Source organism: Perca fluviatilis, chromosome 6, assembly GCF_010015445.1.
Source record: "Perca fluviatilis chromosome 6, GENO_Pfluv_1.0, whole genome shotgun sequence".
NCBI classification, from domain to species: Eukaryota; Metazoa; Chordata; class Actinopteri; order Perciformes; family Percidae; genus Perca; species Perca fluviatilis.
Genome location: NC_053117.1, coordinates 4,637,823 through 4,663,508, shown reverse-complemented (window position 1 = coordinate 4,663,508; position 25,686 = coordinate 4,637,823). Strand labels below are relative to the sequence as shown.

General features: G+C 40.6%; 2 protein-coding genes across 2 annotated transcripts in view; both read left to right on the top strand.

The window, feature by feature from the left end:
- si:ch211-158d24.2 (multiple epidermal growth factor-like domains protein 9) overlaps positions 1-18,905 on the top strand; it is a 50,607-nt gene extending 31,702 nt beyond the window's left edge. Inside the window, 3 exon segments of the mRNA XM_039803161.1 lie at positions 3,327-3,476; positions 14,768-15,037; positions 16,817-18,905. Of these exon segments, the coding sequence (XP_039659095.1) occupies positions 3,327-3,476; positions 14,768-15,037; positions 16,817-17,337 (941 nt within the window). The 3' untranslated portion in view covers positions 17,338-18,905.
- Positions 18,906-20,770: 1,865 nt separating this feature from the next.
- Positions 20,771-24,405, top strand: LOC120559971 (lymphotoxin-alpha-like). The gene is made up of 4 exons (XM_039802039.1): positions 20,771-21,197; positions 23,156-23,183; positions 23,288-23,347; positions 23,700-24,405. The coding sequence occupies exons 1-4, from the start codon at positions 20,916-20,918 to the stop codon at positions 24,122-24,124; spliced, it is 795 nt and encodes a 264-aa protein (XP_039657973.1). The 5' UTR covers positions 20,771-20,915; the 3' UTR covers positions 24,125-24,405.
- Positions 24,406-25,686: the final 1,281 nt, after the last annotated feature.

The following is a 25,686-nucleotide window of genomic DNA, read 5'->3' as shown; positions in this document are numbered from 1 at the left end:
TTACTTACACCTCCCTTCGCGACGGCTTTGTATTGCCTACCTAATCTGCACTTTATGTAGCCTATTGTATTGTATTTCTGTTTCTTGTATTTTATTGTGAAACTGTATGTTGTCCTAAAAAAAATAAAAAATAAAAACCGTTGCAGAGAAACTCCCATACACTGTCTAACGTGCAAAAAATAAATCTTATAGTGGTCAATGTTTTTGGTTCTAGACCTTTATCTGGAAAAATTTGTGTAGAGAGTTTCTTTGCAACTTTTGTAAGAAAATTATATGTCTTAACATGAATCCAACATATTACAGTTTTTTACAATCACTTTGCTACTAATTTCAGAACCTTGATGTCATTTTTCAAAACTCTAGACACAAAACTCAAAACGGTCATCACTTGTAACACAGGCTGTCCAATGTTCAAAACATTGCATTGTGCATTCATATCTTTAAAGAAATATTGCACTTACACAATCACTGGTTCAAAAAACAAATTGATTGTGAAATACCATTGAAACGTTACTTTAGATCACCTGCACACAAGCTACCCATAGTTTCACTGTGTCATCGTTTGTACAATCATTAAATATTGTAGTACAAAATAGGTGATACATGTTTCATTATGGTACTACATATAAATATATCCCTGTAAAAGTACTGCAGTAGTAGAGAAAATACTACAGACCAATGTGGTACGAGTATAATATATACTTGTCTCTATCTATCTATCTATCTATCTATCTATCTATCTATCTATCTATCTATCTATCTATCTATCTATCTATCTATTCTACTATCTATCTATCTATCTATCTATCTATCTATCTATCTATCTATCATCTTTATTCAGGACAAAAAACGGTCCATAGCACAATACAAAACATAGCAAAAAGCAGACAAGTGTGTGTGTGTGTGTGTGTGTGTATAGATAGATAGATAGATAGATAGATATATCTATCTATCTATCTATCTATCTATCTATCTATCTCTATCTCTAACTCTATCTCTCTCTCTCTCTCTCTCTCTCTCTCTCAATCTATATCTCTCTCTCTCAATCTATATCTCTCTCAATCATCAGTAACGAGTTTTGAAAAATGTGCATTTTGATTATTGGTTGTGAGTTTTGTGTCTAGAGTTTTGAAAAATGACGTCAAGGTTCTGAAATTAGCGCCAAAGTGATTGTAAAAAACTCTAGTAGCAAATATGCCTATTTGTGAAAAAAAGACGTTGATGATAGGCTCACTGGCCTATAGGTAAGGTAGTCCCTAAGATCCACAGATCCAGTTAATCCTAAGGATTCACTGTGCCCCATGTATGTTTAACATTAAAACATGATTTTTAAAATCATACCAACAATTATTTTTATAGCTTAGTTTGCTATGCACTAAAGAGGTATTTACAAAGGCTTTAGGCTTTTATAGCAGGCCCAGTTAAATAATTAATTATAACTAATTTTATAAGGGGGTCCCTGCTCCATCCCTCTCTCAGATAAGGGATCCTTGGCTTAAAAATCATTGAAGACCCCTGCCATACGAGATAGAGAAAGAGTTTAATTTTTTTTGGGTCGAGTTTCAGTCCGAGCAGATGAGTTTACAACCTGCGACAGAAGATGTGTAGAGTCTCTCCGGAGTTCGTCTCCACTATTGCGGAGACAGAACAGCACACCGTTGAGATATTGGTGAAAATATTACAATAAACAATATCATTAGTTTTGCAAGGCAGTTAAGAAAATATGGCTGTAACTTCATGTGATATATGAAGCCTGTATGCAGACTGAGAGGAAGATTTCCTCTGCACGTTTGAAATAATAATTGAATCTATATCTTTATTTGCAGTTAATATTCTCCTAAAAGTACATTCAAATTAAAACATGCATGCAAAGATAAAGGACCATGCAAGTTAATAGGTCTCTATCAAGGAAACTAAAGGTGTATTTAAATTTAAAGAGCATTTCATATTTATTTATACTACCATTCCCATGGAAAGCACAATAACCAGGTTATCATAATTTGATATTTGTTAGATTGAAATAAATATAAATTCCTGTCTTTTTTACTCTCTGACTTCATAGCAGCCGTCAGACTTCTGAAAGAGCTGTCTGGGTTTTTGTATGTCATATTTTTGTCTGTTTTACTCTGGCATCTCTTTGCAAAAGTCTTAACATGATTCCTGATTAAATAAAGGTTGTAATAATAAGCAAGTATTTCAGAGGGTAAGAAATCATGAGGAATGCACACAAACATCTCTTTAAAGTCTGATCTTAAGCACTCAGAGTGATTATCCACTGAAATGATGGAGTTTGGTTGCTCACACTTATCTTGAGACCATTTTCCTGTGTCATGTAATTGATAAAACACAGCAACACGTAGCGATATACAAAAAAAACCTGATGAGGTCAAGCTAATGAAAGCCACAGAGAGGATTATTTACTATGATATGAATTCTTGTTGAACAGGGAACACACGGAACTTTGTAATTTTTCTGGTATGACATGATCAAATTCACATAATAGAAACTGAATATTTGCTCAAACTAAAAGCTGGGTGGCACCACATGGCACCAGTAGACCACATGGACCACACACACACACACACACACACACACACACACACACACACACACACACACACACACACACACACACACAACAGGACTGATGAAACGTGCAATAAAACGTGAGTGTGCAATACTGTAAATACATTTTACTATTTTAATATTTATTCTCTTGAATTATATTTATTATTGTGTGTTAATCTGTGTCTTCTACTTTTCCTCCTATCCCTTGCTACTGCAACAGTGTGAATTTCCCCATTGTGGGATTAATAAAGGATTTTGAATCTTGAATCTTGGTAGAGCGCGCACCCATATATAGATGCATGTCATCCCCTTTTTTTTCTTTCATGTCTAAGAATAAAATAATAAAAGAATGGTGACCAATGAAGAGCGAGTGGGTGATGAGTGAAAATAAATAAATATATAATTTGATGTGTAAGTGTGCTGTAAACGATAATACTTGTTTAATTTATTTTTGGGGCATTTTCAGGTCATTATTCGACAGGGGGAATGACATGCAGCAAAGGGCCGCAGGTTGGAGTCGAATCTGGGCCCGCTGCGTCGAGGAGTAAACCTCTATATATGGGCGCCCGCTCTACCAACTGAGCGATCCGGGCGCCGGTTTATTTCCTTTTATTAAAAGGAAATATTGTTGTTGTTGCGATTGTAATCGTTCTGTTTGCAAAAACCAATAAAAAAGATAATAAGAGTTACACAACTTGTGTCAGTGTACCGATCCAGGAGATATCCCTCTAATCATCTGAACTTGTTCCGTCCTCCAGGAGTGTGTCTGAACTGTGAGGGCAACACCCAGGGGTCCAACTGTGAGGAGTGTAAGCCTGGTTTCTACCGCCTGGCTGGAAGTGCCCTGACTCAAGCCTGTGCACCTTGTCCCTGCTCCAACTCCACCTCCACCGCCACCTGTCACACCGGTCAGTGCTTGCTGCTCACAGCCACACGGCAGGCAGTTAGTTTAGCGTCTTATGCTTGGTTTGTTGCAGTGAGTATGGCCTCACTGGTTTAAAACACACCATTAAGTCAGTGCTGGGGTGTTAATGGTGTGTTAGTCTGTCATTCTTTTCCGGGATTGCTCCGGTGTCGCTGGAAATTCCGCCAGCTGTCCCTCATTTTCAGCCAGATGTCCGTCACCTTCCTAAATCCAGACAGCTAGCTAGACTATCTGTCCAATCTGGGTTTTCTGTTGCACGACTAAAACTACTTTTGAACGTACACATGTTCCACCAAAACAAATTCCTTCTTTTCCCGTTCCAGTTCCCGAGACTATTTAGCAGAGGCTCCGTAGGGCACTTGGCACCGCCCAAGACGATTATGATTGGTTTAAAGAAATGCCAATGAACCAGAGCACGTTTAACTCCCCTCCCGGAATGCTGTGTGGACTAGCCAGACCCTCCTCCGCAGCGCTGTGGAAGAAGGTCTGGTAAAGCGAGACTAATGGTGCGTGTACTGTATGTGAGTACTGTCATTTATTTGATTTGATTGTTGGAGAAAGAAGTCTCTAATCCTTGACCCTGGGGATTGTCACACCAAAACCTTTAACTTAAACTGTCCAACATTAATGACAACGAGACATCACGTTGTCTACTTTTGGACAGTAACTTGCTACAGCCAGTCCTGTATAAAGTACTTGAAAGCAATACTTGAGTAAAAGTACAAGTATCTTACCAGAAAATGACTCTGGTAGAAGTTGAAGTCACCTTTTAGAATATTACTTGAGTGAAAGTCTTAAAGTATCTGATATTTACTGTACTTAAGTATCAAAAGTAATTTTGTAATAATAAATGTACTTCATTATTAGAAGTAAAAGTAAAAACTAAATCTTTGACTAAGAACCTGCAGCAGATGCTTCATGACGTTATCAGTTATTATGCTTCCTCCTCTTGTTTAGTTTTAGCCTATGGTTCTATGGTTTTGGCATTAGGCAACAAACAGGCATTACTTCGCCAACTGGAATGAAGCGTGCATTAATTTGCAATTTGGGAGCAATGACTCACCAAACCTGTTTTTTTGCAGTCAACAAATTTCTTCAGATTTTCTTTTGTAGTAACGAAGATGCTTATGTAGTGGAGTCAAAGTATACATTTTATTTAGGAAATGTAGTGGAGTAGAAGTAAACGTTTCCATAAATAATACAAATACACAGAAATTTAGTTGTACAGTAACTAAGTATTTGTACTTTGTTACATTACAACACTTGTTGTAACACTAACTTGTTGAACTTGCAATGAGCTGGATGTTAGCAGAGGCTTCCCATCAAACTATAGTCCCTGGTTCATGTCATAAGGGTTTTGTAGAGATTGCAAGACTTTAACTGAACTCACGAGTGATGGATGTAATCAGAGAACATCCATGTGATTAAAAGAATAATCCGACACTGAGACTCTAGAAAGTTGCACCCTGGCACTGTATGACGGAAAGTTGATGCTTTTACACTTCAGTTTTTTGATGCATTAAACAAACAAGTGTTAATTAGTGAGCTTACAAAGTGCTGGTAGGTTATTTTGTAACACTGGACAGAGCCAGGCCAGCTGTTTTTCCAGGTTTCCAGTATTTGTGCTAAGCTTAGCTGCTTGCTTTAGTTTAACGGACAGATGTGAGTGTGGTATTAATCTTCTCATAACTCCCTGCCAGGGACAACGGATCAAATGAGTAGTATTGGGCATCAAGAACTGGTTTCAACTTGGAATCGTTTCAAAAATCACGATTCCAATGGAATCGTTTCTTTATTGGAATCGTATGGAAAAACTGGTTTCCAATCTGATCATCTGTTCCAAATTTAAAGGTCCCATGGCATGAAAATTTCACTTTATGAGGTTTTTTAAACATTTAAATGCGTTCCTCCAGCCTGCCTATGGTCCCCCAGTGGCTAGAAATGGTGATAGGTGTAAACCGAGCCCTGGGTATCCTGCTCTGCCTTTGAGAAAATGAAAGCTCAGATGGGCCGATCTGGAATCTCCTCCTTATGAGGTCATAAGGGGCAAGGTTACCTCCCCTTTCTCTGCTTTGCCCACCCAGAGAATTTGGCCCACCAAATTTGGCTTTCAAACAAGCAAAGTGGCAGTTGGTCAAGACCTTACCCCCACCCTCCACCTTGCCCTCCCTCTCCTCAGTAGCTACATACACATAAATGGCACATACTAAGTAAAGCTCATTGTGGGACTGGCTCTAGTGGCTGTAATTCTGCACCAAGGCTGAATTTCGGGAAAAAGACTTCAGATACAGTATTAGGGGACCAGTAAGGCCTATATAAAGAGACTTCAGATACAGTATTAGGGGACCACTAAGGTCTGTATAAAGAGACTTCAGATACAGTATTAGGGGACCACTAAGGCCTATATAAAAGAGACTTCAGATACAGTATTAGGGGACCACTAAGGTCTATATAAAAGAGACTTCAGATACAGTATTAGGGGACCACTAAGGTCTATATAAAAGAGACTTCAGATACAGTATTAGGGGACAACTAAGGTCTATATAAAAGCATCCAAAGAGCACCATGTCATGGGACCTTTAACACACACAATTTTTGGTTTCCGTAGCGGCCAGGCACTTGTGTTGCAGCCATGGAGCGCAGTAAGCGGCGCTCTAAAGCGTGGTTGAAAAAGCCCAATAAAACTGTAAATCATCATTGAATAAAAATGTCCTCTTATCTGTAAAATAAGCATGTGCCTGTTTCGACTCCACCCCTTAAAGAATTGGAATTGAGAATCGATAAGAACCGGAATCGGAATTGGAATCGTAATTGTTAAAATCGAAACGATGCCCAACTCTACAAATGAGCTAATCTGTCAATCTAATAGTCCGAGTCCAAGAGTTTGTGTCAGTTGTGGTTGGTTAAACCTACACTATTTGTTCAGAGTGACACTGACTTGTCAGCATTTAAGTCATTACCAGCTCTGTGCCATCGTGGACAGTGAACAAAACTGAAAGTGAAGTTTAGTTCCATTAGTGAACTGAGTGGCCTTTTTTACTTTTAAGTACCATTTACATGAAAAGTTCATAATCAACACATCTGAAGTGGCGTGGTGCTGCAGGAAAAATCAGCTCTCCAAATGCCATCCATTTGTTCCAGCATCTCTTCATTTAGTCGTGCAGAGGGGCATTCACATATCTGTCTCCCAATCCGCTCTGACTCTGTAGCAACGGGTTCTGTACGCTGACCTGACTGTGATTCTTCAAAAAGGCAGATACATACATCGGGGTCAGGGGTGTAAATATAGACAGTGCAGGCAGTGAATCTGCATTTGTGTGTGTGTGTGTGTGTGTGTGTGTGTGTGTGTGTGTGTGTGTGTGTGTGTGTGTGTGTGTGTGTGTGTGTGTGTGTGTGTGTGTGTGTCCGCCCTCAAAAAAGGCAAACCCATCTCCGTCATGGTTTTCTTTTTCAGTCGGTGGCAATCTATAACAAAATGATATGCTTATTCTGGATAAACTATAATAACGCTAAATAAACTATTAAAAATGGTTAAATTTAATAAATAATGTCTTATTTTCTTTCCTGTTTTTGTCATGTACAGATATGCAGTGATGATTGCTGGGTAATGTGTTTATGTTGATGTTGTCCAATGTCAAGTCTCTATTTGATCATGTGATGAGACGATATGCGGTAGCTGGTTTAGAACTGTGAAGACTGAGCACATCTGCAAGCCAAACTGTGTGTGTTTTGTGTGTGTGTGTGTGTGTGTGTGTGTGTGTGTGTGTGTGTGTGTGTAATTAGTTATATTACAATATTGTCTCTGAATTGTAATGCTTTACACTAATTTTGCGTTACTTTTGAGTTACTTTCACCAAAATAACAGCGAAAGTCTTGGCCGGTAGCTTGTGAATTTCACCACGGGATCAATAAAGTCTCCTCTTTATCCACTTTAATACATCATAATTTATTTATATTATTTTGTATTATTAATCTGAATCTGCAAAGTAACTAAAGCTATAAAATAAATAGTGAAGTAAAACATACAATAGGCCTACTTGACTGAATTGTGATGGTGTAGAAGTATAAAGAGGAGGAGGAGAAAATGAAAATACTCAATTAAAGGTACCGTACAATTGTATTGAAGTACGTTATAGTTACTATCCACCGCTGATAAAATGTAATGATATTACGTGTAGCAAGACTAAACTTTTATTCCCAACATGTTTATATCTGTCAGTTGACGTACCGTTACCTGTCGGGACACAGATGTTGTCCCTACCGTTACCTGTCGGGACACAGATGTTGTCCCTACCGTTACCTGTCGGGACACAGATGTTGTCCCTACCGTTACCTGTCGGGACACAGATGTTGTTTGTACCGTCTCTGGTTCTGGGTCTGAGAACGGGAGCAGTGACGGGACCGCTCGCTTGAACACAGCGTAATAACTCCTGAAAATAATGTCCATCTTGCAAATGTATCAGTCTATGCAGTCATCTCAATCTCACTTTTTTTTCTGTGCCAAAATGTTGGTGAATTCATAAAAAAAACAAAAAACACCAGTAAATGTCGGATTAAAATGCGTGAGATTGTAACTGTATTATATTACTGAAATTTGATTAGTAATGCAATATATTACTGCGTTTCAGCAAAAAGGAATACATTACTGTAATTGCATTACTTTTGTAACTCCCAACACTGGTGATAACTAGCATGCACTGGGGCCTGTTATGCCACTGCCTCAGGTTAGCCTTGTCTGCTGCTGTGCACTCATCAACAGGTCTCTCAGGCTACTGCTTAAAGTGTTTTTATTCATTATCCAAATAATGTTTGGGTTGTGTTAAGAAATAATCTTCCTAATTTACAGAAACCTAGAGAGCTCTCCAGTCTGTGACCTTTCTTCTTCCAGCTCCAGGCTGCTGCTGCTGCTGCTACCCTACTTACACAACACAGCCAGTGGTCTCTACTGGGTTGAGATCTGGGTCAAACTACAGTCACTGTCACATCCCTAAAATTTCATTTTCAAACTAACCATGAAGTGATGCACCTTGTCAACTTCAATGCTTGAGGGAAATGTGAGATGTTCGAGTCACACACTTCATATCAGAAACAAGGAAATGAATTTGGCGACGTACGTGTGTTACATCAACCCGTTCTCACTCCCGCTTGGTCAGTGGCTCTCAGCGTCACATACTGACGCAAAGTCTGGCAAGTGGGACTGCGGTGATTGGTCAAAATTGCGAGTCGCAAATTCACGGTGATTGGTTGAATTTGCGTGAACTGTTGCAATCGCGAAATCCTGGAGGGACTGACTAATGGATGAATGACCTTTTTGTATACTGTTTTGCTAGTAGACAGAACACCAAAGTGTTACCAGGTAACACAAAAGGATATTGTGTTGTAGGGTGATTAATCAAAAAGAGATTATCTCCACTTCCAAGACCTTAATTACAGAATGGCCAGAAGCCATGTTACGCAATGTTGTGCGTGTCATCAGCCTTTCGTGGCTCAAACTTCACACCATGACACATTGGCTTAGATCACAGCTTATCCACGTCAAACAGCTTCTGAACCCTTTCTGCAAACTGCCAATTGAGATTTCCATTCAGCACTACATCAAGGCAATACTCAGTTATTCCCATCGTAGAGTCTTTTAACCAGACCTTCATTAGACCAATGCGAAAGGGAGAATTTGTCACTCAACCTGTCAATCAATCAATGTCCAATACACTAAATAACTTTGAGTGCGGTGACCCATTTATTAAATAACTGCTGGCTCACCGTAGCACAGGTATATTTCAGTTTTGTCCATTTTCTTTAAGGTAAATTTAATTCTGCTTTCCAGTTAAACACTAATAAAACAATACCACTGACAAGCCACGCTGACACAATAAAAAGCTGTTTGCTTTCCCCTTACACACACACACACACACACACACACACACACACACTATAAATTAAACTACCCAACAATATAATGTCCTACAAGTCCAACTGAAATGATTAGACCATTAAACACTTACAGCCCTGACACACCAAGCCGACCGTCGGCCATCAGCCTTAGTTGGGCCGACGGCGTTTGCATCGCTATCGCCAGATGACAATTTACTTTGGCTAGTTTTCTGTAACCAGTGTATGATGAGGGCATGTTGGGTGGGTGAAATTAACAAGCTAACATTAGCAAACGAGGCAGCAGTTGGCCGTTCGGTTTGCAGAGGGAAAGGATGACAGCCCGGGAGAGGCACGGTCCAGTTAGCCATCTCCTGGTAACGCTGTCTTCCCGGCGAGGAGTGAAGCAGAGGGGACTTAGTCTCTGTTCGGTTCTGCCGCTGCTCGAGCAAACGCTGTTTGTTGTGGGTATCAGAGAGGTTTGCCTGTTGAATGATGAATAGATTCCCGCTGCCTGCTGGTATGGAGAGTTATTTCCTCTCATGCTGGCGCAGAACGTACGTGGTACTTGGCTGTAGTCTCTGCGGAGACTTTTGAGCCCAGACAAAGGAGACGAGAGCCAACGTGAAGCGACGCCACAGGCGGCCGTCGCCACCACTAGTCCCCGGCCGTCAGCTTGGTGTGTCAAGGCCTTCAGTTGATTGACAGAACAGTTTGGATCGTTTCCAGTTTCTAAAATGGGAGGATTTTTCCGCATTGAGTACTTTTACTTTTAATACTTTAAGTACATTCTCCTGATGATACTTACATACCTTTACTTAAGTAACATTTTCACTGCAGGACTTGTACTTGTAATAGAGTATTTTCTTTCTTCTTTTCTAGTTTGGTTTTAGTACTTTTACTTAAGTAAAGGACCTGAATACACCACTGCTGTTGATTACCTTTATGCATTTCCCGTGGCAATGCTCCACCCAGAGATCAAACAAAAAACTCCATATATATTCATGTCACCAATGTGATAATAAACAAAAAACAAAGTTACATTATTAACACCTATTATATCCTCTCATCTTGCCCATCCCCTATCTGGACCAATCATCGACAGCGTTGCCATGTCCTGACTACCCCCAGCCCTGCATGGCAACACGCGGCTGTCAGGTTGTGTTTGCTCCTGCATGGAGTGGAGGTTGTGCAACGTGGGAGGGAGGGAAAGGGACACAAACCAGGCTGAGCTGAGCTGGGACAGCATTAGCACAGCTGGGCCATTTCAGCGCCAGTCAGGCAGCAACAGACTGGGGGGATGGGCAGCATCACGGTCTCTGTTTTGACAGAAACACCGTAGGTAGCTACAAAGGAAATGATCAGAAATATGCTTGTGTTAATGGTATGCGTGTGGCTGTGGACGATGTTGTACACTAAACACATGAGCTGAAAAGAGAAGCAGCCTCCAAGGGGAGGTTGCCCTGGCAACACTGACAAATAAGATGATGCCACAATGCAGTATCATGGCTTCACGCTGGAGGATAGGTGCTTTCTGAATGTGCAGATGAGGCCTGTTGCAGTAAATGAATAACCCTCCATACTGACACTGAATAACCCTCCATGCTGACACACAAAGAGGTGAAATAGAGCATTGCACCAGTTCAGAATGTGGGTCACACATATTAAATCATCCATGTATGATTGTATCTTTACCTAGTGGTACAGGCTGGCTCATTCAGTTTAGCCTGAGGTTGATCAAATCTATGTATTCATTTTGTTAATTTGTTTAATTTCAGTGTGTGTCAGACAGTGACTACGTGGCCAGCTAAGTGGAGGACGCTGGTAAAGACGCCGGTCAGGCCCTGTGGCCCATGCAGCGCAGAGCAGCTCATGTTTCCTGCTTGTTATATAACCCAGCAGGCCGGCTGCCTTTGAACCTTTAGCAGAGGTTAAATCAAGCTTATCAGGAGTAGCCTGCACAGTGCTGGAGTACCACACAGCCATGTGACCACACTAGATAGAGACCAACATCTAGGCCATTGGAAGGCATTTAAATCATTCAACACTGTGGTGAGGACTGGAGTCTCTGAAGAGCATCAGTTGGTCTACAAACTGCAGAGGAGGAGAGTTAACAGCAGTTTGTTTTGGTATTTTCATACCAGTAGATACATATCCAATGAGGTTATCCATCTTGGGGAAACTTTCCATAGCCAGAGTTCAGTCTGTTATGGTACGTCCCTTCGCCCAATGCCCTACTGGCAATGCGCTGCGTCCTTGGTGAGCCCATACTTCGGCAGTCATACCTTTTTTCCAAATGGGCAAGCTTCTCTCCCAGGCATGGATCCAGGATGGGTTTCCCTAATCCAAGTGAGGTGCAGTGAGGTGGCTGGGTCTTGGTTTAACCTCATCATAAGGGCCTTCAGACGTCTAGCTGCTTGACTGGAAAATCATTTTCTTATAGGAGACCAGGCGCGAAACAACATCCAACAATATCCATTCGCTAGCTTCTTTCTATTATGGGTTTCTTACAAACATATTGCCCCAAAATTAATGATTACTTCCATTGAATTTTGGGTGTTTTTATTCAATTTCATAGCATTTAAAAAAAAATTTTAAAAGGTTTTACAGTCTCCTCCTAAACTATGACATAAACTAGTCTGATTCACTCAACATTCTCTGATCTCAACTATGAGTCAAAATAATTCATAATGTCTTTCTTTAAACAAACAAATTAGGTATAATGTCATTTAAATTAGGTTTATTGACCATCAATTCAAAAAAAAAAAAGCGTTGAAAAAAGCAACAAAAATTCATTTTCAGTTTTGACCCAGAAGGACAGCAAGTTCATGGTTGACGGGAAGACAGCACAAGGGTTAAAAGGGCATTTTTGGTTTGGGCATCCCAAATGCCACCCTGTGGAGGTATTTTGGAATGGGAGGGGACCTCGGGGCAGAGGGATTATATGTCCCATCTGGCCTGGGAGAACCTTGAGATCCCCCAGGAGGAGCTGGAGGACATGACTGAGGGGGGGGGGACATCTGGTCTTTTCTGGATGGATGGCTTTTATTTTCACATTGTACTTGAACTTATCATATATAGGGGTATAGGTTTGTTTCCAGTTTACAAATGTTTAAATCAAAGTAGGAGTCGCAACATATTAAATCAGTGCTTGTCTTTATAGTCAGTGGTGGAAGAAGTATTCAGATCCTTTACTTCAGTAAAAGTACTAATACCACACTGTAAAAAAATGCTCTGTTACAAGTAAAAGTCCTGCATTCAAAATGTTACATAAGTAAAAGTCTGTCAGTATCATCAGGAGAGTGTAGTTAGAGTATTAAAAGTAAAGAACTCTCCTCCCATTGTAGAAAGAGTAAAGGATCCAACCAGTTGTGTGTTTAATGGTCTCATCATCTCAGCTTGACTTATATTGTTGGCTAGTTTACTTTAGAATCAAACATCAGATTTTATAAACTACATGTGTTCTGTGTGGAGGACTCTTAATGTGTAAAGTAACTAGTAACTAAAGCTGTAACAGATGAATGTAGAGGATTAACTAAAGTAACTAGTAAGTAAAGCTGTAACAGATGAATGTAGTGGAGTAAATAAAGTAACTAGTAACTAAAGCTGTAAAGTAACTAGTAACTAAAGCTGTAACAGATGAATGTAGTGGAGTAACTAAAGTAACTAGTAACTAAAGCTGTAACAGATGAATGTAGTGGAGTAAAAAGTCCAATATTTCTCTCTGAAATGTAGTGGAGTAGAAATAGAAAGTGGACTCAAGTAAAGTACAAGTACCTCAACATTTGGACTGAAGTACAGTGTAGTAAGTGTACTTAATTACATTCTACCACTGTTTACAGTTAAATAAAAATGATGATGGATCAGATGCAGTAACAACATGGTTTGCAGGTTGCCTGTGCAGTAAATCAGCCGACTGGTTGTCCTTTAAATGAACATTTCCACACACCTGGGCTTTGTAGAGACCTGTTACTTATGTAATACAGAGTGAGCTAGAAGAAGTTTTCCCTTGGGGACACGGTGCTGCTGAGGGTTGTGTGTTTTACTGTAGTTCCTGCTTGACATGCCAGGAGGTGTTGTGGCATCATATTACCAGTGACCGGAGGTGGCAGGAGAAAGCTGACCCTTAGAAACGCACGTGTGTTGCTGATGAAGAATGATGGTCCTCATCAGGGACTGGGATCAATACAAACTCCATCTGAGCCTTTTAAAAGTCCATTTCACTTTTAGATCTTATTAATCTGTGTTGTTCGGTGTTACTTATGGACAGGGTCGGGGCAAGAAGGGGGGCAAGGGATGGCAGCGCGGCTAGAGTGCTGTCAATCTGACATTGATTTCCATTAAATCAGAGTACTGTCACTTGGCTGCCTGTTCTGCCAATCTTCCCAGCCCTTGTCACATGACCAATTAATGTTTCCTTGACAACTATCTTTTAAACACTGTGTGTGTGTATACTATTTAGGGTTTTCCTTTACTGGTACCCATGTGTATGTAATGTATACTCACTTTTCAAATAACACATATGACCCACCAGGGCAAACACAGGGAAGAAGACTGCCTTGTGTGGAGACTGGTAGAACATGGCTCCCTACCAGATCATTCTACTGTCATCTTGAGCCACCTAGTGGCGCAGTGGTAGCTGTTTCATTTGGGATTTCCTAATTGAAGAGAAGAGCATTTAAGTTTGAAAACAAAATGCTAAAATTGAACATTTATACAACCTTTCTCACAGTAAATAAAATAAATGATTTCACCAACTGTATAATTTGTAATCTGAGGTTGAGGTTAAGGGTAAGGTTTGTTACAGCAGCAAGTTACAGGGACATACACACATATTCAGTCACACACATACAGAACATACAAGAAATGTACTAGAAATAATAAATAAGATTACAAAAATTTGATAAAATAAGATAACAAAAAATCTAAATGCCATATACTTAGAGGAATGAAAAGGATGTACAAGTGTAGAATAAAATGTACAACCTACATACGTGTGTATATATATATATATATATATATATATATATATATATATATATATATATATATATATATATATATATATATATATATATATATATATAAACTGTGCAAGTAGCATATTTGTGCAATTTAGATGGGGATAAATGACAGGATCAATCAAGGAATTGTACAAATGTACAATACTTCACAGGAATAGAGCGAATATATTTTCAGATTTGTGTCTGCATAAAAAAAAAAAAATAGAAGCCTAGTCGGCGCTGTTCGGTCAGCGGTTCTGGGTTTTCTGCATCTGTGAAACAAAGCTGCAAGTCATGGTGGGGTTCTGGAGAGTTTTTTCAAGCCTAGAATTTCCGCCTCACTTGTTGCTACATCATTAGCAATGGCCAGTCGCTGATGCGTATCTTTGTCTATTCCTGCCAGATCCCAGTGGCTCCCCAGTGTGTGACCAGTGCCTCCCCCGGTACAGCGGCCCGCAGTGTGACAAGTGTAGCGCCGGCTTCTACAAAGCATCTGGGGTTTGTGCTCCATGTGACTGCAGTGGGAACGCAGACCCTCAGGACCCCGGCCAGCTCTGTCACCCCGACACCGGCCACTGCCTCCGCTGCATCAACAACACCGCCGGGCCCCAGTGCCAGCTCTGTGCTCCGGGCTTCATAGGGGACGCCCGAGCACACAACTGCACCCGTCCGAGTAAGACCAAAGCACAACACGCTGTTTGGTTAAACATGTACATAATACTAGGCATGTGCCGGTTACCGGTTTCAAGGTATACCGCGGTTTGAAAAAGTCATGGTTTCAAAACCCCTAAAGTTTTCCGTAATACCGTTCCTGCGGTATGATCCCACCCTGCAACAAGCCATCTTATTAGCCAAAATTATTCAAATCACCTGTATAGGTTTACCATACCAAGTGTGCATGAGTTTTGATACCAGTTACAATTTGCACTTTAGATTTTAATAGCTATAGGTTACTTTGTACAAAAATGTTAAAAAAAAAAATAAAAAAAATGTTGCTATCATTAAAAAATTGTAATAAAATCCCAAATAATGCTTTTTTAGGAACAGGCATTTCCCCTCTCTACAATTTGCTTAATAACATATAGATTTCATATATAATGAAAATGACGCAAAATGACTATTATTAATGGGTGTCTGAAATCTTAATTTACTGCTCACTATAGAGCCATGTATTGAGTGTCTATTATATAGGGAGTAGTGAATGAATGATTTGGGATCACTTAGTTTGAGAGAGGAAAGTTGGACAGTATTTCACATCTTCTTACATCATCTTCATGATAGACATACTCACTGAAAATCAATACTTAAAAGCTTTTAATTGTAAAAATAAATACAAACACTAAGAATGTATTTTTGACACAAGGTGTCACTAGTTACTTTGGTTATACAGTACATCAACTAGTCTGTATCCTCGACGTTCCACTTGCGGGATTGCTCCCGGGAATGCTGTGTGGACTCGCCAGACCTTTCTCCACAGCGCTGTGGAGGAAGGTCTGGCAATGCGAGACTATACATCAACAACCTGGCGTCTAAACCAGAACACTGTTACTTCTTCAGTAGTCTCGCTTTAAAAAATAGAAAATATCCCATTTAAAGAACATTTACAACACATACAAAATGTGTGATTAATTTGTGATTAATCGCGAGTTAACTATGGACAATCACGCGTTTAATTGCGATAAAATATTTTAATCAATTGACAGCCCTACTTTAAACCAATCACAACCGGCTCAGGCGGCGCTAAGCCCCGGATGCAGCGACGGAGATAGCAGAAGAGGAAGATGGTGCCTACTAGTTCAGTAATCAAAGGCCTTCATTACATTGGCCTTTAAGGGTTGTGATTAGGCATGGGCCGTTCACCGGTTTGAAGGTATACCGCGGTTATTTAAAAAAATAAATAAATCTTTTACCTTACCCCCGGTCTGGGGATTGAACCAACAACCTCCTAATCCCAAGCTCGCTTCTGTAACCTTTAGGCCACCACTGCCCACTATAGGTTTGAAAAAGTCACAGTTTCCAAAAAAACATTTCAAAATAATACATTATAAACTTAGAAAGAAAAAAAAGTCTGAGTCGGAGTGCTCAGAAGTTCATAACAAATGATGAAGGTGCTCTTTGGAAAGGGAACAAAAACTAGTCCAAGGCACTCTTCTTGTGAAAAATTGTAAAAGCCTTATTTAGATGGCTATTTCATATCGAAAACTTACATTAAAAATGGAACTGGGCAGCGACCCACCTGTATCGGCACAAAGCAACCTTCTATTTTTATACATACGTTACACAATACATTTTAAAGCTGTAACTGCAGTACCGTGAAACCATGAGATTTGTGCTGAAGGTTATCATACTGCTAGGAACTCATACCGGCCCATGCGTAGTTCTGAATTCAACAAAGTTATGAAATAAAATCTTTGAATGATTACTAATGTTTTCAATGCTTCTCTCTCCTCAGCCACCCGGCTTTTCCCCATACCAGCAGATACAACCACGACAAAGACCCCCGCATCGAGCACATCTTCCCCCTCCACGACCACGACCACCAGCACCAGCACCACTCTGACCTCCGCCACGGCTTCCACGTCCGGCGGCAACACAAGCACAGCGCTCAGCACCGCCGCCACCACACAGGCGTTGTTGACCAGCCTGCGCAGCCCCACCGACAACACCACCGCGGCGCTGACCGAAGTGTCCTGGACGCAGTTCAACATCATCATCCTGGCCGTCATCATCCTGGTGGTGCTGCTGCTGCTGGGCTTCGTCGGAGGCGTGTACACCTACCGGGAGTACCAGAACCGCAAGCTCAACGCGCCCTTCTGGACCATTGAACTGAAAGAGGACAACATCAGCTTCAGCAGCTACCACGACAGCATCCCCAACGCGGACGTGTCAGGCTTGCTGGAGGACGAGGCCAACGAGGTGGCGCCTAACGGCCAGCTGGCACTCACCACGCAGGGCAACTGCTACAAGGCTTAGCGCTCCACCCATGCCCAAACTGGACACCTAGATTTACAGATGACACAAAGCTGCTGGAAGAAAAAACTAAAACAAAAAAACAACAATCCAAAGCTCCTTCATGTATGACTGCTTGTTGTTACCCCTGCTGGTCTGCGCCTCACAACACAGTGAGATCGAGCAGATGTGATCAAAGATATGGAAAAAGAGATGCAGATTTTCCACTTGAAACGTTATCCCCTTTTTGATATGATTTTGTGTGGAATGGGCGAATCAGTGAGAAAAAAAAAGGTCCAAAGAAAAAAAAGTAGTAAAGTTGGAGTTGTGCCTGCAGAGGGCACTGTTGTGCTGATTAGTTAAGCACTTGGCGTGGCGTAAGACGGGTGCAGAGCATCCAGCTGTTTGCCGACACAATGACCCTGACTGGTTAGAGGACTTCCAGCCTGGCATTTCAGATATTTTTTAAATGGACTTCTGACTGTTTAAGTTATAGCTGGATCACTTGGACAGTGATCCTAAACTGAGACAATGATTGTTATTTAAGGAATTCAGTTCTTATTTATTGGTTGACTTTTCATTTTGGGGAGAAATGCTGCACATGTATGGTGTGTTTATTCATGGTGTTTTTATCTTACGTGCTGTCGAATGGTAATTTGAATCAGCCGATTTGTTTTCATGTATAGTTTGTGTGTTTTTGGAGTGAATCATAAGGGAAGGTGAAGGGCGCTGGCACAAGGATTTTAATGACCTCGTCTTTTGTTTATAGCTTCCTGTGTTTTGTTAAAGTGTGCCAGCTCACCTAAAGTATCTACGAGGAGTGTTTTCTTTTGAAGACAACTACCAACTTCCATTTATAAACTCTCACCACTTGGTCCTATTGCGGGGTAGTGACTCATACCGGCTTCCTCATAATCTACCCTGAAAACTGATCTGATCTTCGCAGCTAATGGGTTCTGTGATGCAGTCTCAGATGATAAGAGCGTTTAAAACATAAACAGAATTCTATTATTACAACTGTTGTTATTGAGTGAAACCAGTCTACACACAGTCAAAACTCCCTCAGCCTACTGGTCATTGTTATCACCGACAATCAAGTTGCCTCAGCTAAAATGGCGAGTCGCTTTAAAATGTATGTACTTCGGAGGCTTCGCACCTGATCCCGGACACAGTTCCCATGTTTTGTGTTGTTCAGGCTACCATTGGTTGGGCGCACTTCATTTTACCACGGTGAATGAGTAAAGCTAATTATGGAACTAACTCCTCAGGTACTGGCTCTTTCCCTAATGTGATCACTGTAAATATAATTATTGTACAGATGAATGTGAATAGTAGCACTATTATTGTACAGGTAGAATACTGTGTGTACACTGTCACTCAACAAGCTCCCAGCCTTTCACTCTTCAGGGTGTGATGTTGCAGTCAGCCCACAGCTTTTTGTATTTTTATTTCTTATTCTCAGTGGACTTTGCCATATACGCAGCTGCGGGAATAAAATACACCACCCGGAACTCGAAACAGAGAATACAATTATGTAAATAGTACCCCAAAATCAGAGCTCAACTCTCAAATAAAAAATGGGTTTAACTGTTGTCTTTGTGTTTCTCACATAAATCACTGCCACATTGTATAGATCCTCTGCAGAGATATTTGAAGACATAAAAAAATACTCCGCTTGTAGTCTGATAACAAGATTTGCGTTTGCTGCTTCAGGTTGACCAACCACCTGGCTGTCACTCGCTCTCCATATTTTCCTGACGCTAACCTCACCTTTTTCTCTGATATCCTGCCTTTCATCTAACTGCAGTCTGCTTCATCCACATCCACAAACGCACACTAATATTGCTGTTGTTGGCATGTTAATTTTAAACTGCTGACAGGAAGGCCCTTTCTGTTTCCAAAGCGTTCTCAATTATCCGGCCACTTACGCAACTAATGCAACAGGGAATATTTGCTTATTTGACAGTTTTTTGGGGACTTGCCGAGATCCCATTTGAATTTGAGACGTTGACACTTTTTCTCTACATAATGCAAATTGATAACCTAGAAATGAGAATGCATTAATGCATTTTAATTACAATATATTAAACAAATTATCATTCATAAAGGTCCTGACTCCAAGGTCGATTTAATTGATTGTGAGTAATGTAGCTAACATGGCCTTTTTTCAGGTATGAAGCCAATATAGTTATATTACAGTGTGAATTATATTTGTACATAATAATGTTTGTAAAATACTGCTACAATGCATTTATTATGATGATGCTCATGGCTGTCATTGTGGTTTGGACTGCGTTACATTGAAGTTAAATTGACAATAGTCTAATGCATTTTTTTTTGTTAAGATTATTTTGTTGGGCTTTTCCGCCTTTATTTGACAGGACAGCTAGGTGAGAAAGGGGAGAGAGAGGGGGGGGGGAGACATGCAGGAAATTGTCACAGGTCGGATTTGAACCCTGGACCTCTGCGTCAAAGCATAAACCTCCAAGTATATGTGCGCCTGCTCTACCACTGAGGCAACCCGGCCAAAGTCTAATGCATTTTTTATTAAAGGTATAATATGTAGTAAGTATCACTTACTGTTTGTAGACACACAGAATTTAATCTGGATCAAATAATTATTTGACTCTTGCAATTCACTACATATTCTCTATGGCTGCACAACCTGCACCATGTTATTAGCTGGGGGTTGCACACCCATCGTATTTCATGTTACAAATTTGATTGATTGATTGATTGATTGATTAACGTCCCACACAGACAGCAAAATATGAAAAGAGGGAAAAAAAGGCAGAGAGCAGTGTCTGTGCAGATACAGACACAACCACACACTTAATCAGAAAAGGGTTTATTGCCACAATAAGTTACACTTAGGTGGAATTTGCCTTGGTGAATGGTGCATACATAAACAAACACATTGAACATTAATATAAAATAAACACTAAATACAGAAACAAATATAGGCTATACTATAACTGTTGCATGGGGGGGGAGCGTTTTTTTTTGTAAAAATCCTTAGTACAGTCAGTGTTTTTGTTTAGTAACATTCTGCATTATATTTAAATTTCTTTCAGCTATACAGATAAATGCAACATTTTCACTTTGACAGATGGGAGAAGATCTGCAGGCACGCAGGGGCAGATCAGTTCAAGGAGTTTGATATGATATTGGATGATTACTTTCTTCATTAACAGAGTTGAAGCCAGTTCCACTGGTGTTGTGAGAGCGTTATTAGCCTATTAATCTTTAGTGTTGGCTCTGCCCCTCCATCACTGGACCTCTTAAACGCTGTTACTGGAACAGTAAAGGGATATCCTATTAAGGTCATGTGGTGAATATGGAACAGTAAAACTTCTACCATAAAGTCATGTGTTGGGTGTGCATCTGCAGTCCGAGCCAAACTATTCACAACAATCTCGAGTGGGAGTATCTGAGCTTTTTTTTTTTTTTTTACAATATCCTATCTCACGCTAAAGATAAACCTTTTCCCTCTCCGGAAAACTAATCACAGAAAGAGGAAGTTCGTAGGGACACTGCCGTACAGTGAAACTGTCTCCTTAACAATGCCGTGCTTTTTAACGTGGGCGAGGGCACGCTGATATATGGAGATGTTGTATGCGAGCCGGCGGCTGATCCGCGAATGGGACACAGGCTGCATGGAAGACGAAGGCTGCTGCTGCTGCGGAGTAGGAGAAGGAGAGTCAGGATTACATCGGCAAAACACTTTATTCCATCATCTCCGCCAGCAAGAGACACGACTACGGAGAATGGCCCAGTTTTTAACCGTGGCGCTCCTACTGCTGGTTGCACTCGTTGTGGCTTTGCTAGTCACGGTTGTGCTGGGAGGGCGATGTAATCATCAGTCAGCGGACAGCCATGGCCAGGTAACCTTTACATACCGGGATGGTCCGTATAGCCCTTCGGCATAACGTTAGGCTATTGTTTTGAAATTGCTTACAGTCGGTGCCGTCCAATAATGAAGGTCTAATGTTGGTTTCTTAAACGCTTACTGGTCGATAGTCTTTAAATTTGCTGCTCTAACGTTAAATGAAAAATGGTAAATTTACGGTTAGTATATTCGGTTACACTTTACTCGAAGGTATCTACATAAGAGTGACATGACACTGTCATGAACGTGTCATAAACGTGTATAAACAAGTCATACACGTTTATGACGTAACGCTTCTTTTAGTATGTGTCATTCGGTTTTTGTCATGACAAGTTAGAGTTAGAGTTAGAGTTAGAGTTAGAGTTAGAGTTCACGTGTTCATGACTGTAAACTTTATAAATAGCCTAGCGTCAGGTTTTCCGATAAGTTTGCTAAAGTTGGCGGTGCAGTTTGATTCACGCCCGTCCAGATGTTCTCGTGGCCGAGCTTGTGTTTGCTCAACAACTTTAGACAGAAAATGCAGCTAGAACAAGAAATCCCTTAGTATTAGTTTGTCCTTGCAAACGACATGCTCTAGTGTTTTTAGCTAGACTTCTATTCACCAAAACAACTGCTTTTTAGGGATCATTATAATTATAATAATTATTATTGTTATTATATATTATCATTTATTATGGGAGCCTAGAAGGGCCGTCCTTGCAATTAGATTTTTTTTAATGATTTAAATTTAAATGTATCTCGATCACTATAGTTAATTATTTTGTTATCTCAAGAAAACAAAATACAGTTTCCTCATATATATATATATATATATATATATATATATATATATATATTTATCAGAGATAAGCCCAGATCCGGGCTTTGAAGCCAATTTGGCAGATTTCAGTCTTCAACTTCAACTTTATTTGTGTCCCCGAAGGGCGATTAGGTGTTAGCACAAACCAGACAGAAGGAAGAAAAGGAATAAATAAAAGTCTGCTGCCTCTCTAAACAGACATCAAAGCGCAGTGCCGCTTACTAAACCGACATCAGACTGCAGTATCGCCGTCCACCTGGTGGACAAGCAGGATAATTTACAACGCAACCGGGACTACTGTACATCGTGCGTCTGGCCTATTTCTGATACCATGGCGGCAGAAATTTTGCCATGGCGGGCCGCCATTTTCAAATCAACATAGAGGAAACACTGCTGACCTCAAAGCCCCCTTTCACATCATTTTCCCACAGTTTTGAGGAAACGTGTCGTTCAACCCGGAAACCGTAGCAACACGGTGCACACTGTTTTGAGAGTTCTCTTTATACATTCATGCCCAAAACCTTTCCCCTCCAGTGCTGAAAACATCCTATAGGAGACAATGACATGTGAAATATATTGTAATATTATGGTTTTAGCTGGTTAATGTTATCTTGCTTGCTAATGCGTATTAATTGCAAGATAGCTAACGTAGCAAAATAGTCTTGAGTTGATAACAGCTAATTCATCCCGACTTCCTGGGTTAATTTGGCTTGTAAATTGTCAAGCTTGCCGTGTGCAAATTCCTTTATTAGCTAAAGTTACGAAGCAACCAATGACAGATCCATGCAGCATAGTTACTGCTAGCTGGCTAACCTTAGCTTGCTTGCCCGCTAACCGGTCAGCTACCACCACAAATAGAATCTGATCCTGCAGGGAATCTGCGGTTATTTTATTAGAGAGACATAACGTAACATGGATAAACGTTGTGAATAAAACTTTAATACATTAACACATTTATTTTGCACGTCACCTCGAATTGATTTTAATTCATAGGCAATGGAGTGTTGCAGCGATGATGTATTTGTGTAGGCTGACCCGGAAGATAGCATCACCAGCATGGTTCCATTGACAAAAAGCCAGTTTGCTTTAATTTTCTTGTATCATTACTGTTCATTATAACAAATGTTGCTAAGACTGTGTTTTTTTCCTTACAGCCGACGAAGCCGCCCGAGAGCCAAGCAGGTAAATATCTTGTTCTAATGAGATTAAAGGCTATGGTGAATACTGGCCAGGAAAGATACATCATACATCAATGTGTTGAACCACACTTTAAATCTTTCTTGTAGTGTTCAGTGACGGACAGCAGCAACAGAAAGACTTCAACAATCCAAGTGCCATGCTGACAGGTAAAACAGCCAGAGCGGCCAGGACTAGGCTTTTACTGTACTTTCCTAGAAGGGCACTAATGTTTGTTTCTCCACTGGGGTTACACAGGATAAAAATGTACATGCTTATACATACTCAATGCTTTTTAGAATAAGAAAAATAAGTAAAGTTGAACAATAAACACATCAGCAACCAGTTACAACACAACATAGATTGTAATAGTACAGATTACATTTTCCGCTTCCAACCTGTAGGGTTGGAGCGAAGAGAAAAAGTGCTTTGGTGTTGCTTTAAACATGTGACACGTTTCATGATACGATACAGAAACCGAAACAGTCATAACCCTAATTTTCAACTTTCTGCTCTCCTTAGCTCCTAATGGCAACAACCTTTATGGGGAATATCTTAAATGGGAGAGTAACATTGGAAATGCCTTTTGTCATGGAGGTTTCAACTACTCTGATGGGAACCTTGTAGTGCCCAGGAAGGGCATCTACAGCGTCTTCCTGCAGCTCACCTATGAGAGAAAGAAAGAGCTCCAGTGTCCCAGTGATAATAAGCTGAAACTCACCAACGAGGTGTTCGTTATCTCGGATCATTACAATAGGGATATTACTCTCCTGTCATCAGTCGACACAGTGATTTGCAACATGGAACAGTGGAGTAAATCCACCTATACGGGCGGCTTGTTCTTCCTGGAGGCTAACAGCAGACTACGCGTGAATTCAACCTACCGTGACCTTATTAGTAAAACAGAATCACAGGTGTTCTTCGGTGCTGTGCTGCTGCTGCCTTAGTAACCTGGTACAGTTAGAACCTCCTAAATCTGATCTTGAAGTTGTTTTGCAACTTCAACTCTATGGAAACTAAAGAGAAGTTACCAGTGCAGTTTTACAGTTTTCATTTACTATTACTGCATTGCCTATTGAAAACGTGTCTGTTCGGAACGGGCCCATTTCCTGGCCTCTGGTATTGCTGCTTGCAGTTTTCTTAAAAAACATTTACTCGAAAAACCCAGGGATGTGCACAGGCATTTGGAGGGGCTATTGCTCTAACCTGGAGAAAAAAAAGACCCCCCCCCCCCAACAAAGTAACACAACACAAAATTGGATGATGTGGTGATTTCATTTGATTCACTTTACTAATGATGGGCTTATGCTATTGATGCAAAAAAAAAAAAAAAATGAGAAAGAAATTTTTATTTCAGGCTCTTTCACCAGAGGAGCAGCTGAGCCAATCAAGGGAAATGGGCTGTTGCCCGGGCAACAATAGCCCGTACCTGTGCACGTCCCTGAAACAAGCTCATACTCTATGTACACGTGATTTGCTAACAGCTAGCTATTTGGGACAAGGCTATTTCCGTGGAATTCACTAATGCTTGAAATGTTTGACTTTGCTACAATGTATCATCTCCGGTCTCTCTTTCTTCATCTGTTCTGAAATGTACTGTATCGAGCGACGGAGAGTGAGCTGTACCCTGCTGTTCGGCGGGGTAACAGTTAATATGGTTCCACGCTCAATACACTAAACAGTTTGTATGCACTACCAAGCCCTATGTCCCGTAGATCTTCTGCTCATATTATGCTCATTTTCAGGTTCATAATTGTATTTAGAGGTTATATCAGAATAGGTTTACATTGTTTAATTTTCAAAAAACACCATATTTTTATTGCTGCAGCTCCTCTTTTCACCCTGTGTGTTGAGCTCTCTGTTTTAGCTACAGTGAGGCATCTCACTTCTGTTCCATCTTTGTTGGGAGTCGCACATGCTCCGTAGCTAGGTAAGGACTACTAGCCAGTCAGAAGCAGAGTATGAGGGCATGCCCTGACAGTACCTAGGTAAGGACTACTAGCCAGTCAGAAGCAGAGTATGAGGGTGTGTCCTGACAGTAGCTAGGTAAGGACTACTAGCCAGTCAGAAGCAGAGTATGAGGGCGTGTCATGCTAGCAGCTAGGTGAGCATTATAACGTGTGATACAAAGTAACCCACATTTGTCTCTGAAGTAAAGGCTGGACTACAATAGAGCTTAGAGTTTGGAGCAGTTGGTGAACAGGGTTTTCTGTTGGAGATGGTAAGTCCCTTTGGGGTTTACTTTGGGCTTTTTCACTTTGTAAACCTATAACATGCACAAAAAAGATATATAACACAATAAAGGAAAGGGAAAACGCCAAAAAGCAGAATATGAGCACTTTAAGAGCTTGCACTGGTCACTGCACTTCCTTTGGTCTTCAGCAGCACACCTGCCAAGTGTGAAGTCGATCAGATGTCGAGAAACCCAACAGACAGACAGACAGACAGAGACTCCTTCCATTTTAGTTACTGTATGCTCATGAAAAGTCTAAACCCACTGATAAATATG

Bases quoted from the DNA above. Each gene is read 5' to 3' on its own strand.
- LOC120559971 (XM_039802039.1), top strand. From the start codon at position 20,916: ATGGAGATGTTGTATGCGAGCCGGCGGCTGATCCGCGAATGGGACACA. The intron at 21,198-23,155 runs GTAACCTTTACA...TTTTCCTTACAG, and splicing joins CAGCGGACAGCCATGGCCAG to CCGACGAAGCCGCCCGAGAG. The intron at 23,184-23,287 runs GTAAATATCTTG...TCTTTCTTGTAG, and splicing joins GCCGCCCGAGAGCCAAGCAG to TGTTCAGTGACGGACAGCAG.